General features: G+C 34.9%; 1 protein-coding gene across 1 annotated transcript; it reads right to left on the bottom strand.

The window, feature by feature from the left end:
- Nucleotides 1-974: 974 nt before the first annotated feature.
- LOC148190620 (phosphoglucan phosphatase LSF1, chloroplastic-like) lies at nucleotides 975-14,678 on the bottom strand. The gene is made up of 10 exons (XM_088102739.1): nucleotides 14,276-14,678; nucleotides 13,994-14,100; nucleotides 12,500-12,959; nucleotides 12,332-12,403; nucleotides 11,753-11,874; nucleotides 5,859-6,074; nucleotides 2,862-2,967; nucleotides 2,435-2,547; nucleotides 1,786-1,930; nucleotides 975-1,449 (listed from the first exon to the last, which is right to left on the bottom strand). Exons 1-10 carry the CDS (start codon nucleotides 14,561-14,563, stop codon nucleotides 1,330-1,332), a joined length of 1,749 nt encoding a protein of 582 aa, XP_087958865.1. The 5' UTR covers nucleotides 14,564-14,678; the 3' UTR covers nucleotides 975-1,329.
- Nucleotides 14,679-17,078: the final 2,400 nt, after the last annotated feature.

Genomic DNA, 17,078 nt, shown 5'->3' with positions numbered 1-17,078 from the left:
TTGTTGCCAATTCTACTGAAAAAACAGTCTCGACAATTCCATAATCATATTAATTCGCAATCGAATCATTACAAGAAAATAAACATAATAATCAAGAATCGATTTACATCATATATATATATATATATATATATATATATATATATATATATATATATATATATATATATATATATATATATATATATATATATATATATATATATATTTACTAATGTGTGTATGTCTGTTTTTCAGTTAGTACATTTTAACAATATGTATCGAATTTTAGTAGACAAAAATATCTTTATATATCATGAATTCTAAGTTTTAAAGTTAAGGATATTTTAATAATTTTTATTCTTAAAATTAAAAAAATAAACCCAAGTCATTACTTACCTTCCTCATTTCTCTCAACTCTTTCTCTTTTCTCTCTCTCACTCCAACATTTTCCCTGTCATACTATGTAACATCAACTGAAAAAAATCAAAAACACTGACAATTAAACAATTTTACAAAAAATGATTTTATAACAAGTTTTCATTTTATAATTTTTGTCTTCATTTTGTAATTTTTGTCTTATCTAATTTTATCTAATTTTCACAAGCATAATGACATTAAAGGAATTGATAATTAGCCTGAAAAAAATGTGAAACACTCGTTATTAAACAATTTCTTATAAAAAAATGATTTATAAATAACTTTTATTTTATAATTTTTATCATGTGTAATTTTATCTAATTTTCACAAACATAATAGTATATGAAGGAATTGGTAATTGACCCGGAACATTTTATTAGAGATGATGATTCAATATATGCAACAGATAATAAAATTAGAAAGATTAATAAAGATAGTAAAATTGAAGAGATCTATGTAAGAATAATAAGAATGTATACTGTCCCGATAAACAAGGAAAAATAGCAAACTACGGAATATATATGCTCCAGAATGAAATATTTAAATGCTAAAAATGAAAGGACAAAGAATGCTGATTTACGGAATTAAAAATAGCATTAGAAACAACTTCACAACTATAAGAACATTACATAAAATGCTATGAACTGAAATTATTTATGAAGACACCCATCCGTAATCCATTTAAGCAAATTACTTGGGCCAACATTTGAAAGCCAGTACAACATAAATGTGAATTTATACTATGACTACGATTTTTAATACGAATAACAGAATGAAGAAAAAGGGTAGGCCTGCAGAAACATAGGCAAGTTTGGTAGTGTGCACTAAATATGCCAAGACATACCCAGCGTGTGATGTGACCAAATTTGTTTTGGCCTCAGTAACATGTGCAACAACTGCAATTCTGTACATTATAGTATTTGCGTGAAACTATTTGGGGGCCAAAGTGATCGGACTGATAGAGAAAGCAATACAACGAGCTGCTTTTGCCAGCATAAACCGCTCCTTTTCATTCAAAGGCCTCTCAATCACCTTGACAACGTTAGCATCCTAGAACATCAAAGATCAGGCAGTGATTAAAAGATTAATTTTTGTTGTAAGAATTACATGACATACGAATTCTACCTAAGCTTTTACTTAACACACAAATGCAGCAACCGTCAAGAAATATAGGAAATGCAGACTGCTCTCGCAATCAAGTATTAGAAGTAATAAGCAAAATCAGAAATCAAATTTTTAGTCCAAAATAATATCTTTAGATCAGCTAAGCTGCAGTTTCCAGTGCCTAAATAATTGCACAAGAAAAATTGTACTATAGGAAGCGTATCATATCATATAGTGTAGATAAATCAAAATGCAAAACACAAATATTAATTGGAAACATACTTTCAGCTGGTGCTGAATAGAAGGCCGAACATTGGCAGTTTCACCAATCACAATTATATTGTTAACGTTTCCCCTGTCATCCCTTTCTGCTGGTGAAGCAGTTGAATGCTTCCATTGCCCATTTACAATGAACTTGTAGTAATACCTGATAGAAACGAATCATGAAACATTCAGGTGCAACAAAATCATTAAATCGTCAAAAATCTAGGATACATCGTTAAATTGTCTGGAATTGTTTTGGGTGAATGGTGAAGAAGCAGGGGGTAGTGGGAACAGTTTTATGCTTGTGATAAAAAAAATCATACAACAAAAAAAGTAAACAAATGGCATTGGTTAGACTAAAACAATTTACTCGCGAGGAGTCTTAGGCAATTTGGTCATCATGTTGAGAAAGAAAAGAAAAAGGATATACTTAATCTACATAAAGAAAAACGAAAAAAGTATTTTGACTCCACGTTTTAAAAATACGTTTATTTAACTGTGATAAATGACAAAAAATTAAATTAAATTTTAAACTAAAATAAAAATTAAATTAAATTTTAAACTAAAATAAAAATTAAATTGTTGAATAAAATATTATTATAAAGAGTTGTTAAAGGTTTGTGAAAGTATCACCGCTCAAGAAAAAAATAGAAAAATTAGCACATACTTTCCTTGTGGAAGTTTAACTTCTACTTCATGTCTTGATCCACCTTGGAACTTTGCCTTTAGTGGTTCTTTCCAATTTCCGGTAAAGTCTCCAACCAAAGTTACATCCTCACCCTGAAACATTAAAACCAAAAGGACAATTTAACGTTGAAACTATGATAATTCTGAATAACAATGGTGATGATTTAATATCTCGAACCTGTTTAAGAATCAACAGATAAATTAGCCGAGAGCCACATTGAAAGCTATATTACAAGTTTATGCCCTCATGGGATGAACATTCCACTTAAATACAGGAATATAGAACAGAAAGGATTAAAATTAACTACCAATGATCAATTTTACTAGTATAACAAAAAAAAATTCTAACCCAAGAATCAAAAAGATAAATTAAGCTACAAAAAAGCAATGGAAATATAACTTCATACCTCATGACCATTCCACACAAATGTGACAGAATGTGTAGGAGGTCCATCATGTTTGGCATTTTCAACCATGGCTATAAGATCCCAAGTAGCCCATGCAATTGCCGGCCTGCATTACATCTCGATGAAATGTTTTTTCTAAGTGAGAAATTATATCAAACCAAATTTCTATTTCAAACTAAAAAGCATAACAGTTTACCTAGCATTTCCTACAACATACTCAATTTGCTAAAAAACTAATACCATCACTAAAAATTCACAATCTTTAATATCTTCACAAATAACCCATAAGCCTTTGGCAAGCAAACAGAATAGATCAGAACAATTTAACTGATTTCATTCTCCTAAAAGGTGAAACCAAAATGTACCACTTTTTGTTAGGCACCTAGAACTAGTGATGAAAGAACAAGACAGAATAGAACAAAAGATAAACCCACAATTGCACCTATTCACTGTTAGCTGTAAAAGAAAAATGTTTACAAAGGAAAAACTTCACTTCCCACATGATATTGCCCGTCACCAAAATCAGACTTTCAAAACACTAAAAAGACCCCTAACACCTCCCAAAGGGAAACTGTTTATAGACTTTATGAGAAAGTCGCATAACCCCCTTTTATTTCTAAATTCTCTTCTATAATACACATTCCTCTCTCAGTATATTTCCCTTTTTCCCTTCATACAATACCCACCGCTGCCTGAACAACATTTTCCTCAAGGTTGAATTCTAAAAATTGAACTTGAATGGCAGAAGTGTTTTACAATATGACCACTTCGGAGCTGCCCTCTTGCTATTAAACTAACCCTTGTTGAGGTGACTTTTGTGCTTCCGCTTCGACTGTTGTCTCCCCCTGTACACATCTTCTAACATTGATTGTTGAGCAAGTTGAATCTCGTCATCAACTTAGTGGGCTGTCCATGCCATGTGTTACCCTCCCTTTAGAGAGTTTTTCTTCCTAGTTAGTGGCTACATGTCACTCTAGGAATGGGAAAGATTCTACATAGGTAGTGGCCACATATCCCCTCTTATTGGAGAGGAATTTTGCAACTTGTCCTTCTCCTAATGGAGAGGATTTCTCCTTGCTCTCCAAGCTAACCAAAGTGACTCTTTTAGGTCTAAGTTTCTGTCCATTTGGAGACACCTTAGCCTATAAATAGAGGTGTCTCCCCCTCATGTAATGCTGCCAAATTGTTATGCTACCAAATTTGAGCCATACTACTCTAATAGGTCACTCTAGGCTAAAGCAACCCAAGTGGCCTCCTTTAACCACCTTCCTCCAAGAGTTGGCCTAACTTCTCTTATAGCATCACAAATACCACCTCCATCACCATAAAACAACCCATGACCAAGAGCCTTAGTCTCTTTTCCACCATATTTCCACAACCACCCCAACCTTCAACCATCACCATGACTTTCCTTCTAGTTTTGGCCCAACCTAGCTAGGAGATTGCCATCAGAAGGTCTCCAATCGGACATCACTTTTGCATAGCTTTTTCGATATCATGAGTGATCTCCCTTATCAAATCCTTAGGACTGTGAATCTGATTCTGAACATTTGGTTAATAATTTGAATTCTTGTATGTAGTCTTCAACCTTTTCATGTTTGTGTACAACTGCTAATTTTTCATAAACATTGTTGTGTTCTTTGCCTCTAAAGATGGGTTCTTGTTCTTCTGACGCCAAAACTTATACCAATGGTGAGCATTGCCTTTCATACTGATAAGAGCCAATTGTAGTTTTTCCTCTTGATTGACACTCCTCACTTCAAAATACTTATCTGCTCAAACTATCCATCCCAGAGGATCTTTACCTTCAAAAGTGGGTAGTTCCACCCTCTTTGTCCAATGTCTCAATGTTTCAGCACGCTCTTCATTCTATCTGTTCCCCTGTAGAAATCTTTCCTCCCTCCTATCATCTCCATTGACCGAGTTTTCTCCTTCTTCAAACTTTTTCTCTCCTTTCTTGCCTTTCTTCACTTCTCGAAGAATCTCTTTCACTTTTACAAACTGTCTTTAACAATGGGCATATCCATTTTTAATTCTGCTTACATTCTTTCTTGTTCACTGGCCCATTTCTCCGAAGTGCTTATCCAACTCTCCAAGATGATGATCCCTTGATTTGGTCCAGCAGGTCGGACCAAATTGTTAGGCACCTAGAAATAGTGATGAAAGAACAAGATATAAAAGTACCAAAGATAAACCCACAAGTGTACTTTTTCACTATTAGTTATACTTATTCACTATTAGCTGTAAAAGAACAATATTTACAAAGGAACAACTTCGTTTCCCACAGGGTATTCCCTGTCACCAAAAGTCAAAGACTTTCAAAACTAAAAGAAAGACCCCTAACACCTCCAAAAGGAAACTATTTATAAACTTTATGAGAAAATCTCTCCCCCAAAACAATTAACTGCATAAACCTTTTTTATTTCTAAATTCCCTTCTATAATACACATTCCTCTCTCTCTCAATATTTCCCTTCCCAACACTTCTGTAGAATTATGTTTTGTCTTTTTCTCTTCTAAAGAACAAAAAGCAACCAAGAGCCGTATGTCATGTTCCATCCCATTTTAAAACTGCCTTGTTATCTGTTTCCAGTCCACACAAATAGTGGCCAGTGAAAGAAACCAAAAATGAATATCTAAAATAGACCGTTATGAAAACATAAAGATATTCTGAGATATCTCCAGAAGAAATTCACTAATATTAGAAAAGTACATACAAATCATAGAAAATACTGGATTACATATAAGCTTCCCAAGGAACTCAGCTGAAAGCTAATAATTAATTTAAATTATTCAGTCTCAAACAGAACTCAGATAATTATGTCCCATGCCCCAAAAGAAAAAGAAACTTTGCATAATTACCCTTTGTTTATAGATTGCATATAAAATATAAACGTTTTTACATGAATGCATCCCATGATCTAGTGTCCTCTTTAACAGAATCAAATGAACAGTAAATATATGATGCTAAAAGTGTTTGAAGTGTGTCAAGGTGAACCTGTCAGGTCTGCAATTGTGCATCCCAGTTACCCAAGTATATGCTGCATGAAGGGAAACATCCGTCATCCAATGTAGGTAGGCAATCACACATGCAGGAGATCGATCAAATCCAGAAGTGCAAGTAACAAAAACACGAAGATTCTTCCTTAGCAAACGTAGTAGAAGCCCCACACAAAATGGGAGTTTTTTCCTCATATCATAAGAATCTCCCTCCCTACAAACAGAATTAAAGAAGGCTCAAATAAAACCAGAAATCATAGTCTAATAGGAAGCCAAACTAGAGTCATCAGTACTTTGAATGTCTTTTCCCGATGAAACTTAATTTTCTTCAATTGACTTTAGGATCACTATAATAAAAGACAAATAATACTCGTTATATTCAACTTTTGGTAACTCAATGCATAAAGTAACAATCAAAGGGGAAAGGAGACAAATGAAGTGAAAAAAAATGGAGAATGAAGCTTGTTAGATATATTACGTTTTATGTTAATTAGGGAAACATAGTCCCTATCGCTGTAGGGTGAGCCAATATCAATACTACTACATGTTGATCTTACTTTACTATAGTAAAGGTAACTACAGATGAAAACAACTCTTAAAATTGTAATTTTGATCCCTCAAATTAGACAAGGGTGTTTATTTAGAACCATTGATTCCCAGAAAGCCCCTAGCTTCGTAAGAAGCTGATCAACAAATTGGCAACTAACCACTACTATTATTTTTAGATCAACAAATTGGCAACTAACCACTACTATTATTTTTAGAAATAATACGAAAACTAACTTTGCTAACAGACCACTAATACTACTTATTACAGTTGTTCCTCCCACCCAAAAGGACTTGTCCTCAAGGCCTTGTGGCACTAGAATGAAAATATGGAAATTGGTGTAGCATAGTGTGTAGTTCCTACCAAAATGCATCTTTGGGGTTGGTATGCTGCCATTGAATGAGCATCTCAATAACCGCTCCAATGCCCTTTTTCTTCATTTTTCTATCTAAAACCGCCAATTGCTACAGCTGCATCTCACCACCTTCATTGTATACTACTAGAAGCTCTTGCGATTTGGAATGATTACCATAACGTTTCTTCAGCAATGACACATGAAAAACACCATGTATTCTTGTGACAACAGGTAGCTCAAGTTTCTAAGCCTCTTGCTAGCTCTCTCCAATGTGCTAAAATGGCCACAAAATCTGGCAGCAAACTTGTGGAATGATGTATTTTCCAAACTGTATTGCTTATAAGGTTGTACCTTCAAAATAAACTAAGTCTCTGTATTGAAACTCCTTGTCTGCCCACATGAGATCAGAAAACCTTTTCAGTGTATAAATTTTCTTGCAAAAGTTTGGCAATCTGCTTTGTTCTCAGTGTATAAGCCACTGCTTTGACTAATGGAACTTTGTGCATTGCAACATTAGGCATTAATGGAGGATTGCCTTATAAAGCTTCAAATGGGGGCATTTTGGTTGCCGTGTGGATTTTAGCATTGTACCATAGCTCTACTGAAGAAAGATGCTCTATCCACCTCTTTGGTAAGTCACCAGCTACACATCTTAAATTTTAAAGCTTTAATTTGCCCCTCTGTTTGAGGGTGGAAGGCTGTGGACCGAAAGAATTAGACCTTCTGTTGCTTGATCAATTTAGTCTAGAATGCACTCATAAAAAGAGTATGTCTTTCAGCAATTATCTCATATGGCCAACCATGTAATTTAACAACAGTATCGAAAAATACCTGTCCAACTTTAGCTGCTCCAAAAAGGATGAGCTATTAGTGTGACATGAGCATACTTTGTCATGCCATTACACTTAGGAAGAACCACAATAAAATAAATTGAAAATGATTTCCAAGCTCTATCAGGAATAGAAAGTGGCTGAAGTAACCTAGCAAGCATTATACACTCTTGTACCCATTGTTTAACTTCTTTCTACAACCCTTTCCGATATCTTTTTATTCTTTTGTAAGTTAGGTTGCCTCCTGAATGTCCACCCATCACCATGTCATGAAAATATTGCAGTATTTTTCTTTTCATGTTCTGATCTTCACCAATTACCACTTTACCTTCTTAAAATTAATCCATCAAAAGTGTAGTGCCTATATGTTACAAACCCATAAATGAAAAGAGGAAGAAGAGTAATATTTTTTAATATACAGAAAAGAACACAAAAAAAAAAAAAAAAAAAAAATAGGAGAGCACTCTCTCCTCCAAAGGTTTCCCTTCACAAAGAGCTAAAGCTCAATCTACAAAATTATCCAAAAGTCTCTACGATAGATTTCTTTAGTCAAGAAATCAATATCTCGTGAAACATTGCTCGCACTAATAGGTACAAAGGGAAGGTTTACAGCATAAGAAAAACTGTATAATTTAGTTTATTGTATGACAGACAGTTAACTAGCTGTAAGGTAGTTATTTATCCCTAGTTAGTTACATCTTCTATAAAGTCATAATTGACAGTTTTAGCAGTTTCCAACTTTATTTTGTAACTTGAGAGGGAGAGTCTGGTTCTCTCTAATAACTAATAACCAGAAAGTTGTATGTTGTGCAGCATGGTCAATACGAGAATGGAGGCAAAATTTGATAGGAGACTGAGAGTCTATGAGAGGAGAAAGAAGAGTTAGTAGAGTTAGTTACACTAACTGTCTTAACAGTTAGAAAGGGCACGGGATAATCTTGTATATATAGGAAATAGTTATATGTTGAAGAGTACTTTTGATTACTTGCATTCTTTGTACAGGAAAAGTTATTCCTGTGGGGGGAGGTTAGGCTCCCTGTATATGCTTTTCTTAACTTTTCTTAATGTGAATAATACGTGTGGAGGTTATTTAGTGTTCAGTTGGGTGTTAGTGAGATTATTCCTTAGGTTTCTTGATTGGAAACCTAACAATTTGGTCCGACCTGCCGGATCCAAAGTTTGGGGGGAGGGGGGATTCCGAGAAATGGAGAGTGCAACGGAGGCGAGATTGGAAGCGATTGAGATAACGATGGAAGAGATGAAGGCGGAATCGGTAGCAGTACGGCGGGACTTACAACAAATCATGAAGATGTTGGGGAAGCAAGTCGATCAGGCGGAAGGGAGTTCCGATGATAGTTCCGTGAATGACAACCGACAAAGAGTCGGGAGAGAGATCGGAGACGGAGGAACCGGCGTTCGGAGTGATGAACAGAAACCGTGGAGGAGAAGGGTGGAATTGCCCTCTTTTGATGGGGAGGAACCACTGAGTTGGCTCAATCGAGCCGAGAGATTTTTTAGTATACAGAAGGTGTCCAGCGACGAGGAGAAAGTCGAAATTGCGTACGTTAGTATGGAGGGGAGTGCGGCGTATTGGTTCACCTTTTGGAAGGAAAAAGCGAGAAATCGATCATGGGAAGGACTGAAGGCAGCCATGATCAACCGTTTTAGAGGAGTTTTTAGGGGAACGGTGTTCGAGAGGTTGGCGACTTTACGCCAGACGGGTACGGTGGAGGAGTTTGTTCGTGATTTTGAGGTGTTGGTGGAGGAGTTTGTTCGTGATTTTGAGGTGTTGATGGGGCAGACGAGGGGCAAACGAGGGGCATACCTGATGAGCAGGTACTGGGTTACTTCCTGGCGGGATTGCGTGACGATGTAAAGGTCCAGGTGCAAATTCAAAACCCATGGAGTTGATGGAGGTGATGCGGATTGCTCGGGAAGTCGAGGGGGCTATCATGCAAGCGCAGGGAGGATACGGGAATGGGGTCAAATTTAACCTACTGGGAACACGATCAACGGAGAGTGTGTTGCGATCGGAACCCAGTCAAAACACGACTCAGCAAACAGGGAGAGCGGAGAGTACAGGATCGGTGAGAAGAGATGGGGCGACGACGCATGCAAATGCGAGAGTAGGTGCACCAGCCGGGAACGAAAACAGAGGACGGATGGTGAGAAATCTACCATATCCAGAATTTCTCAAAAGAAAGGAGGAAGGTCGGTGCTTTCGTTGCGGGGGACCGTTCGCACCAGGCCATAGGTGTACTGAGAAGAGCTTGCGCGTGTTGCTATTAGCGGAGGATGAGGAGGAAGCTGAATGCGAAGAAGTGGGAAGCCTAGAAGAGAAACCCATGGAATTACCCGCCTGCTCCGTTGAAGGGTTAACAACACCCAAGACCCTGAAGTTGAGAGGAAGAATTGGAGAGAGGGAAGTAGTGGTGCTCATAGATAGTGGCGCAAGCCACAATTACATTAGCCGGAAGTTGGTGGAGAAGTTAGAACTGCCTACGATCGATACGCGACCATATTCGGTTAGTTTAGGGGACGGGCACAAGAGGGTGACGCGTGGCCGTTGTGAGAATATAAGAGTGGAATTAGGAGAAGCCATAGTAGAGGAGGAAGAGTTAGTAGAGTTAGTTACACTAACTGTCTTAACAGTTAGAAAGGGCACGGGATAATCTTGTATATATAGGAAGTAGTTATCTGTTGAAGAGTACTTTTGATTACTTGCATTCTTTGTATAGGAAAAGTTATCACCCGTCAGATGACTGATCTTCCCTTTCCCTTTCAAGATGGTCTTAATGATTTGAGACCATTTGAGGTAGTTCTTCCCATTTAACCGATAAGCGGAATGAACATTCTGCAGTTCTCCAGCAGTCTGGGGTCTGTCCCCCATCTCCAGATTCACAACTTCAACCATACCTAGGTGCAATCAAGGTAGAGAGGGTTGCGCTGCAATGAAGGCTTGTAACAAGGCCTAAAGGTGGTGCAACAATGAAGGTTGCAATTTAGGTTAAAGGTTGTGCAGCAATGAAGGCTGCGGTTTAGGTTTAACGGCACGATCAGAGACTCCCAAGGATCGGGAGCTCTGATACCATCTCAAATTTAGAAGGAATAGAATTCTTTCTTATTTAATTAAGAGGTTATTAACCCCTATATAAATACATAAGTCTGCAGCATATTTTAGGAAATATGGACTGCTAATTCTAAGGGATAGATCCCTGTGATTACGGAATCAATCAAACATAAATGAACCTAAAAAAGGCAGCACATAATTATTACAAAAAATACAGCACATCAAATATAAAACTTCCTAAAATACACCATGCCAATCTCTATCACGCCAATCACGATTTCTGACATTTATAAACCTAGGTCCCCAAAAATCCATTAGCTTCTCCTAGGTCCCAAAAAATCCACTAGCTTCTTATTTTAAGCTGATCAACAAATTGGCACCGAATGACTACTATATATTTTAGAAATAATATGAAAATTAACTTTGCTAACAGGCCCCTAATGCTACTCATTACATCTACCTTACATCAATTTATCTTCTTTTTTTTCTAATATAAGTAGGGTTTAATTTGTAAAATTTACAGAAAACAGATTCTTCAGAGTTCTTTCTAATGTATCGCCTTAGCCCTAATATGATAATTTTTTATTGTAAAACTAACCTTTCTTTGCATAGTACATTAAAGGTTTTCTAAATAAAATCCATTATTCTATTAAAAATCTCTTTAAAAACAAAAACAAAAAAAAAAACATAATTCAATCCTTGTCTCATGTTTTATATTCCTCTTTTTCAAAAAGTACTTTGAGTACATTTGAAAGAACTTATCTACAGCCTATTTGGACTTATCTTGTTGATATAAGTACTTGTCTAGACATTTGGAACAGAGATTACAAAAGTAGTTTATGATATGTCCATATGCTATTTTCATTAATTCCAATCATGAAATAGCTTAAATCTTATATGAAAAAAAAAAAGAATTAACTTATAGCAATTTGTTTTTTTAATATAGAAAAAAATACACTTACATCATAAGTGTTCACAAAGTACTTAATTAAGTTATTTGATGAAGATGTCCTAAAAGAAGACAAATTATCATTATTACATAAACTCTGCAAAATTTAAATAAACTAGCATGTTCTGGACCCAATATTACCGAATAGGATAGTTGATCATGAGAATATTATTCCTTTGACAAGATTCATTGATTGATTTTGCATTGATTCCCCAATTTTCGGCTTCAGTTCCACTTTGGAAGTTCAGAACAGCAGTAATTCCCTGCAGCAGAAATATTCCTACTATAATGACGAGGATATAATGCTTGATATAAAAGGAAAACTTCGTATAGAAGTTATTATAGTACGAAAGAAACAACTTTTAGGGTAATTAAGAACATAAAAAGATAGGACTCGCTGTTAGCTTAGGAGATGCTAATAGTAACTAACTAAAAACAGAAAGAACTGTGCACATTCAGAATCCAAAAACTTTTTATGCCACAACATACCTTTGACTAAAAATACTTCAGGGCGGAAGTTATTTTTGTTAGCAAACTACTGCAGTGAATTAAATGCCAAATATTGGTTGATATTTGACAGCTACAGAAATGTTTTCATATTAAACACATTCCAGTTTCAGAACTGAAGATTGAATTAAGCAATTCATTTGCACATTGACTATAAGGCATTAAACAAGGATTAGGGAGGCTTTTATGAAATCAAGGTGGCAATGTCCATACCTCAACTTTTGACAACGTCTCTCCATCATCTTCTGTTTGTATACAGGATCCCACATATATTTGCTCTGTAATCTAATTATTTATAACAAATCAATATCTTATAAGTATTATAAAAAGTGTGCTATTAAACAAAAAATTGTAATAAAGACATTGAAACGAATGCTATACCTTACTATAACGCATACCAAGAGAGTGGTTATAATACATCTCATCCTTGGAACGATCTAGAGCCTGAATATACTCCTCGAGTGGGAAACTTCCATGACCCCAATCTCCATCTCCACACACTTCTTCAGTAAAAACACAAGCAATTTGTGGTGTGTGTTCAGCAAAGAAGTTTCTCTCACCATGGGTGATGGTACGTTGATTTTGGTTGCCCAATAACTTGTTTGCGTTTGGTTTGAGAAACTTTGAGTTGAACATCAAAAATCCAGAATTTGCACTGCTCTCACAAGATGATTGTAAATTTGATGCCAATAGGGTCTTGTTCCATGTGACAATAGGAACTCGCCCTCTATTAAAGATTATCTCGAGATCATTCATCTTGTGCAGTACTTGAATAGGAAAAGGAGATGTGGGCCTCTCAAGAACCAAACTAAAAGAACTTGTTTGCTCGTTTAGCACCTTCCTGAGGAAACCAAAAGACTGAAAAAAATAAAAACAACACACTGATGAACATAATACATTGTGATGGTCCATGAAAAAGTATCTTCACTCCGTTTTAAGCGATTTTTGAACTGATTTCTAGTAGAGTAAAAGGGTACAGAAGTAATAATACCATGTTGAGATAGAATTGAGAATTTTCTCTTTTAAATTAATAGAAAAAAAAATAATCAAGCAGAAGCTGAAACGGAAACTAAAGCATCCATGACATAATGCCAATCTTCTGTCTTTTCTCAATCCTATTGACCACCAGTAAGCACTTCGGCGTCACGAACCACCACTTGGGTTATCAAGTGAATTCTCCTGAATGGTTATATCAAGGTTTTCAGAAACTTTCCGCAACCATGATTTTGGCCAGTGTCATGGATTTTGGAATCATCGCGACTACACACAAATTACATTTGTCTACAATTTCCCAGAGTTTCAAGGATCACAACAGATTGCAAGGAAACTATGTAACTGCATCCACAATTTCAAACCTAAGTTATTCGTAGAATAAATCACATTGGCATCGCTAAGGTTTTTTTGAGAATGCACACAACTCTATTGCTTCTTTAATATTTACAATGATGTGTCTCTTACAGGTACACCAAACCATACACAATGTAATATTTTCCAACAATTAAGGAATTCGAGCAATGTAAAAGTGGGGGCAGTGTACTGTTGTTCAAGCAATGAAAGGTATTTGTGTACAGATAAAGAAAAGAGGAGTATGGTGTGCAATCTGAAAAACACTCAAGGTGTCCGTGCCTTTACTCCAATACCTGGAATCGAATGAAATTGTTCTTGTTGGATAAAAACAAAACAGAAAATGAAAGGAAGGGAAAGTTTTATCGAAGTTAACACTTTCCTACATTATGAAAAGATATTACTGCGTGAAATTTTATCGGCATGCATTACACTTTTAGTTTTACAGTCACATTATTGTAATATTATAATTACAGTTATCTGAATTTAACGGTTTCCAAACATGTGCTAGAGCAAAATCAGGAGGCATACTGTGTATTTCCAACGTCTTTAATCTCAACGAGAGTGTTCTGAGACGAATCGCCAGCTTTCTTCAAAGTATCACCCACCATAATTATCCTGGACCTCTCTGCATTACCCTACCATCAGAAAAATAAATAAATAAATGTACATATAGGTTAAATGATTTTAGGATATATCGGTCCAAATTTTGGAGGTAACAAAAACTTATTTAATCCAAAAAATACAATGGTTTTTTTAAAACAGATCTTAACGTGATTGGGACAGAGCGAGGTAAGAATGAATAGAGGGTACCCCTTTGGTGAGAGAGTGGACGATGATTTTGCCATCGGCGGTTAGCGCGAACCGAATGCCGAGGGGCTTCTCGAGAGTGACGAGGTACTCGTTGAGGTTCATCTTATATGAGGAGTTGCCAGACGCAGCGAAAACTCTAAGGTTGAGGGTTCCAACGTTGGAGCGAACAAGGTACACCTGGTTGTTTCTGTTGCTGTAGAGGATGCGAGAGGATGAACAAGCGTTGGAGCTGCTCAGGAACAGCGAAGGAGGGTAGTGAGGGCGCGTGCCAAATTGCAGTGCAAGCATGGTTGAGGTTGTGGCTATGGCGAAGAAGCTTGAATTGAAGGTAAGATTGGTTTATGGTTACGGAAGCAGAGCATGTGAAGTGAGAAGTGCGTATTTCTCTTCCTATTATTATTGTTTGAGAATTTAGAACGTATTGCTGAAGAGGGCACGGGTCAGGGTAAGAGAATGGGAGGTGCACGTGGCGATTGCGTGGGACACACTTCTAAACTTTACATGCCACGGAGGAATCCAACTATATCTCTCTTCTAAGATTTTTGGCGCCTCTCTAAATTGACGGTGCTGCTGTTGAAGATATTTTCTTGATTTTCTCGCACCTTCCGCTACACAAAAACATTATCCAAGGAAATTACTTCCTTCTAAAGATCATATTTAATTAAACAATAAAATTATTTAATATATATTTTATATCATTTAAACAATAAATATATTTTATATCATTTAGAAATAAAAACTATATAACTAGTTTCCTTCATATTAAACCTGACTGATATTTAATAAGATGAATTCTTAGTTTTCTTATTTGATCCCAATACACAATTTCACACTTTCAAATGTATCCATCACAAGGCCAGTAATTCTTCTCATAAATGCTATAAATAAATTATACATTCTCCAGTAAAAAATTATGTTTTAAATAACTCTTTTCCTATTTCACACAGACTTTGTATATGCATATGTGAGAAATCATTTACGTCACATTATTTTTTTCATAACTGATTAACAACGTTCATTTAAAAAATATACATAAATATGAAAAAGGAAAATTACTACTTAAAATAAATTGATTAAAATAATCACAGATTATATAAATAGTTACATACATTACAAATTATAAAAATTGTGTAAAATCATAAATTTCTATAATTTAAACAATAAAATTATTTAATATATATTTTATATCATTTAAACAATAAATATTTTCAATATATATTGTTTAATAAACTAATTTATTATTGAACATGTCGAGTAAGGACGATGGAATTTCAATTTTAAGAATAAATAAATAAATTAACTTATCATTAGTCATGTGTATTAAAAATTAAATTCAAATACATATTTTTATCATGATTTAAAAAATATCAGAATAATCAAATCAATCAAAAGAGGTAGGTTTCATAATTTGGTTGTAGGTACTCCAACTCCATAATAACGGAAAAATCTAAATAGTTATAGAAGAATAAGAAAGAGTTAAGTAAAGTAAAATGACACGAAAATAAATCAATAAATAAGGTATGATTGCAAAAGGTTAAAATTAGAAATATTTTAAATCAAAATGGATATCATTTATATTTTTTTCCTTATTTGATATTTATTTATGGCTATCTCAAATTTTCTTGTAAGAGAATAATAATTTCGAAAGTAATATTTCATAAAACACAAGAAAAATATGTGTTTTAAATTTTTTTTTCAAATAATGTTAAATATTATCTTGTAGGGATTAAGCGATATCTAATAATATTTAAACACTTAAGTTTAAAGAAAGTGTTGAATAAAAAACTTGTTTAAACATAAAGGTATAAAAGCATATTTGATTTTATAGTGATTCATTTAAATTGAACTACATTCACTTTTCTCTTAAAAACCTTTAAAGAGTTTCACTAAAAATGAGTTTAACCATTTTTGATTTACAAAATAATCAAACTAGTTAGACGAGTTTCACCACTCTTGATATCAACACTAGACCAACTGACCAACTGTCTTAAATGTTTAACTTTGTTAAGTTAAACTTTATAAGTATTTAAATTCACTTATGAATCTAATACAACAAATGTATTTTTAAAATCTTACAAGATAGAAGATAACTCTCTTAGAGAGGGTATAAAATCAATACAAAGAACTTTTGAAAACTTGTAAAAAGATATTTTCAAGAAAAGTCTTAAGAATTTTAATTGGAGATAGTAGAGAGCGTATAAATATTCTTGATAGTGAAAGTTCTTCTCTTTTCTTCATGCAAACTCCTTTATATAGACTTCTTTGAAAAAGATCACTTACTTAGTGTTGGGTTATTGAGCTCCCTTCCTATGTGGAGAATAGGCCCAAATAATGTGGATCATTAGGTCTCAATAGGTTAAATTGAGATGGGTCAGATTAGTAGGGCACATTAGAGTCATTTGAAGAGAGGCAAAAGTCAAGTGAGAGAAAAAGAAAGAGAGAAAGTCATTCCCGCATAACCCTAAACCTGCATTGGTGTTTTTGTCGTTGTGAAGGTGTTCACCGTTGGATCGAGCTGATATTTTGACAATAGGTTCCAAACATATGGTTCTTCATTCTGACCGTTCGGATTATCAATCGAAGATCTATATTGGGAGAATCAGTTCTCGCACCAGCAGTCCTATTTTGGAGAATTTTCATCTTCTTTATTCTCATTTGTAAGCATTTGTGCTTATTTAAATTGGCTTATTGATCACATCACTTGGTGTTATTATTGGAGACTCTTTTGTATCCTATTATTGATCATAGTAGATTTTTCTTTGGTCTGGACGACTAGTGGTTTTTACCCTTGCATTGAGGGGTT

This window comes from Vigna umbellata, unplaced genomic scaffold (genome assembly GCF_029865625.1).
Source record: "Vigna umbellata cultivar VRB3 unplaced genomic scaffold, Vumbellata_1.0 scaffold_705, whole genome shotgun sequence".
NCBI lineage: Eukaryota > Viridiplantae > Streptophyta > Magnoliopsida > Fabales > Fabaceae > Vigna > Vigna umbellata.
Note: the sequence above shows the minus strand (reverse complement) of the source record. Positions and strands in the feature narration are given on the sequence as shown.

What these genes read in the sequence shown, in the direction of transcription:
- LOC148190620 (XM_088102739.1), bottom strand. Translation starts at nt 14,563, where the DNA reads ATGCTTGCACTGCAATTTGGCACGCGCCCTCACTACCCTCCTTCGCTG. An exon ending in TTGGTATGCGTTATAGTAAG is followed by an intron (nt 12,404 to 12,499) that starts GTATAGCATTCG and finishes ATAAATAATTAG; the next exon opens with ATTACAGAGCAAATATATGT. An exon ending in CTATTCAGCACCAGCTGAAA is followed by an intron (nt 1,450 to 1,785) that starts GTATGTTTCCAA and finishes TTGATGTTCTAG; the next exon opens with GATGCTAACGTTGTCAAGGT.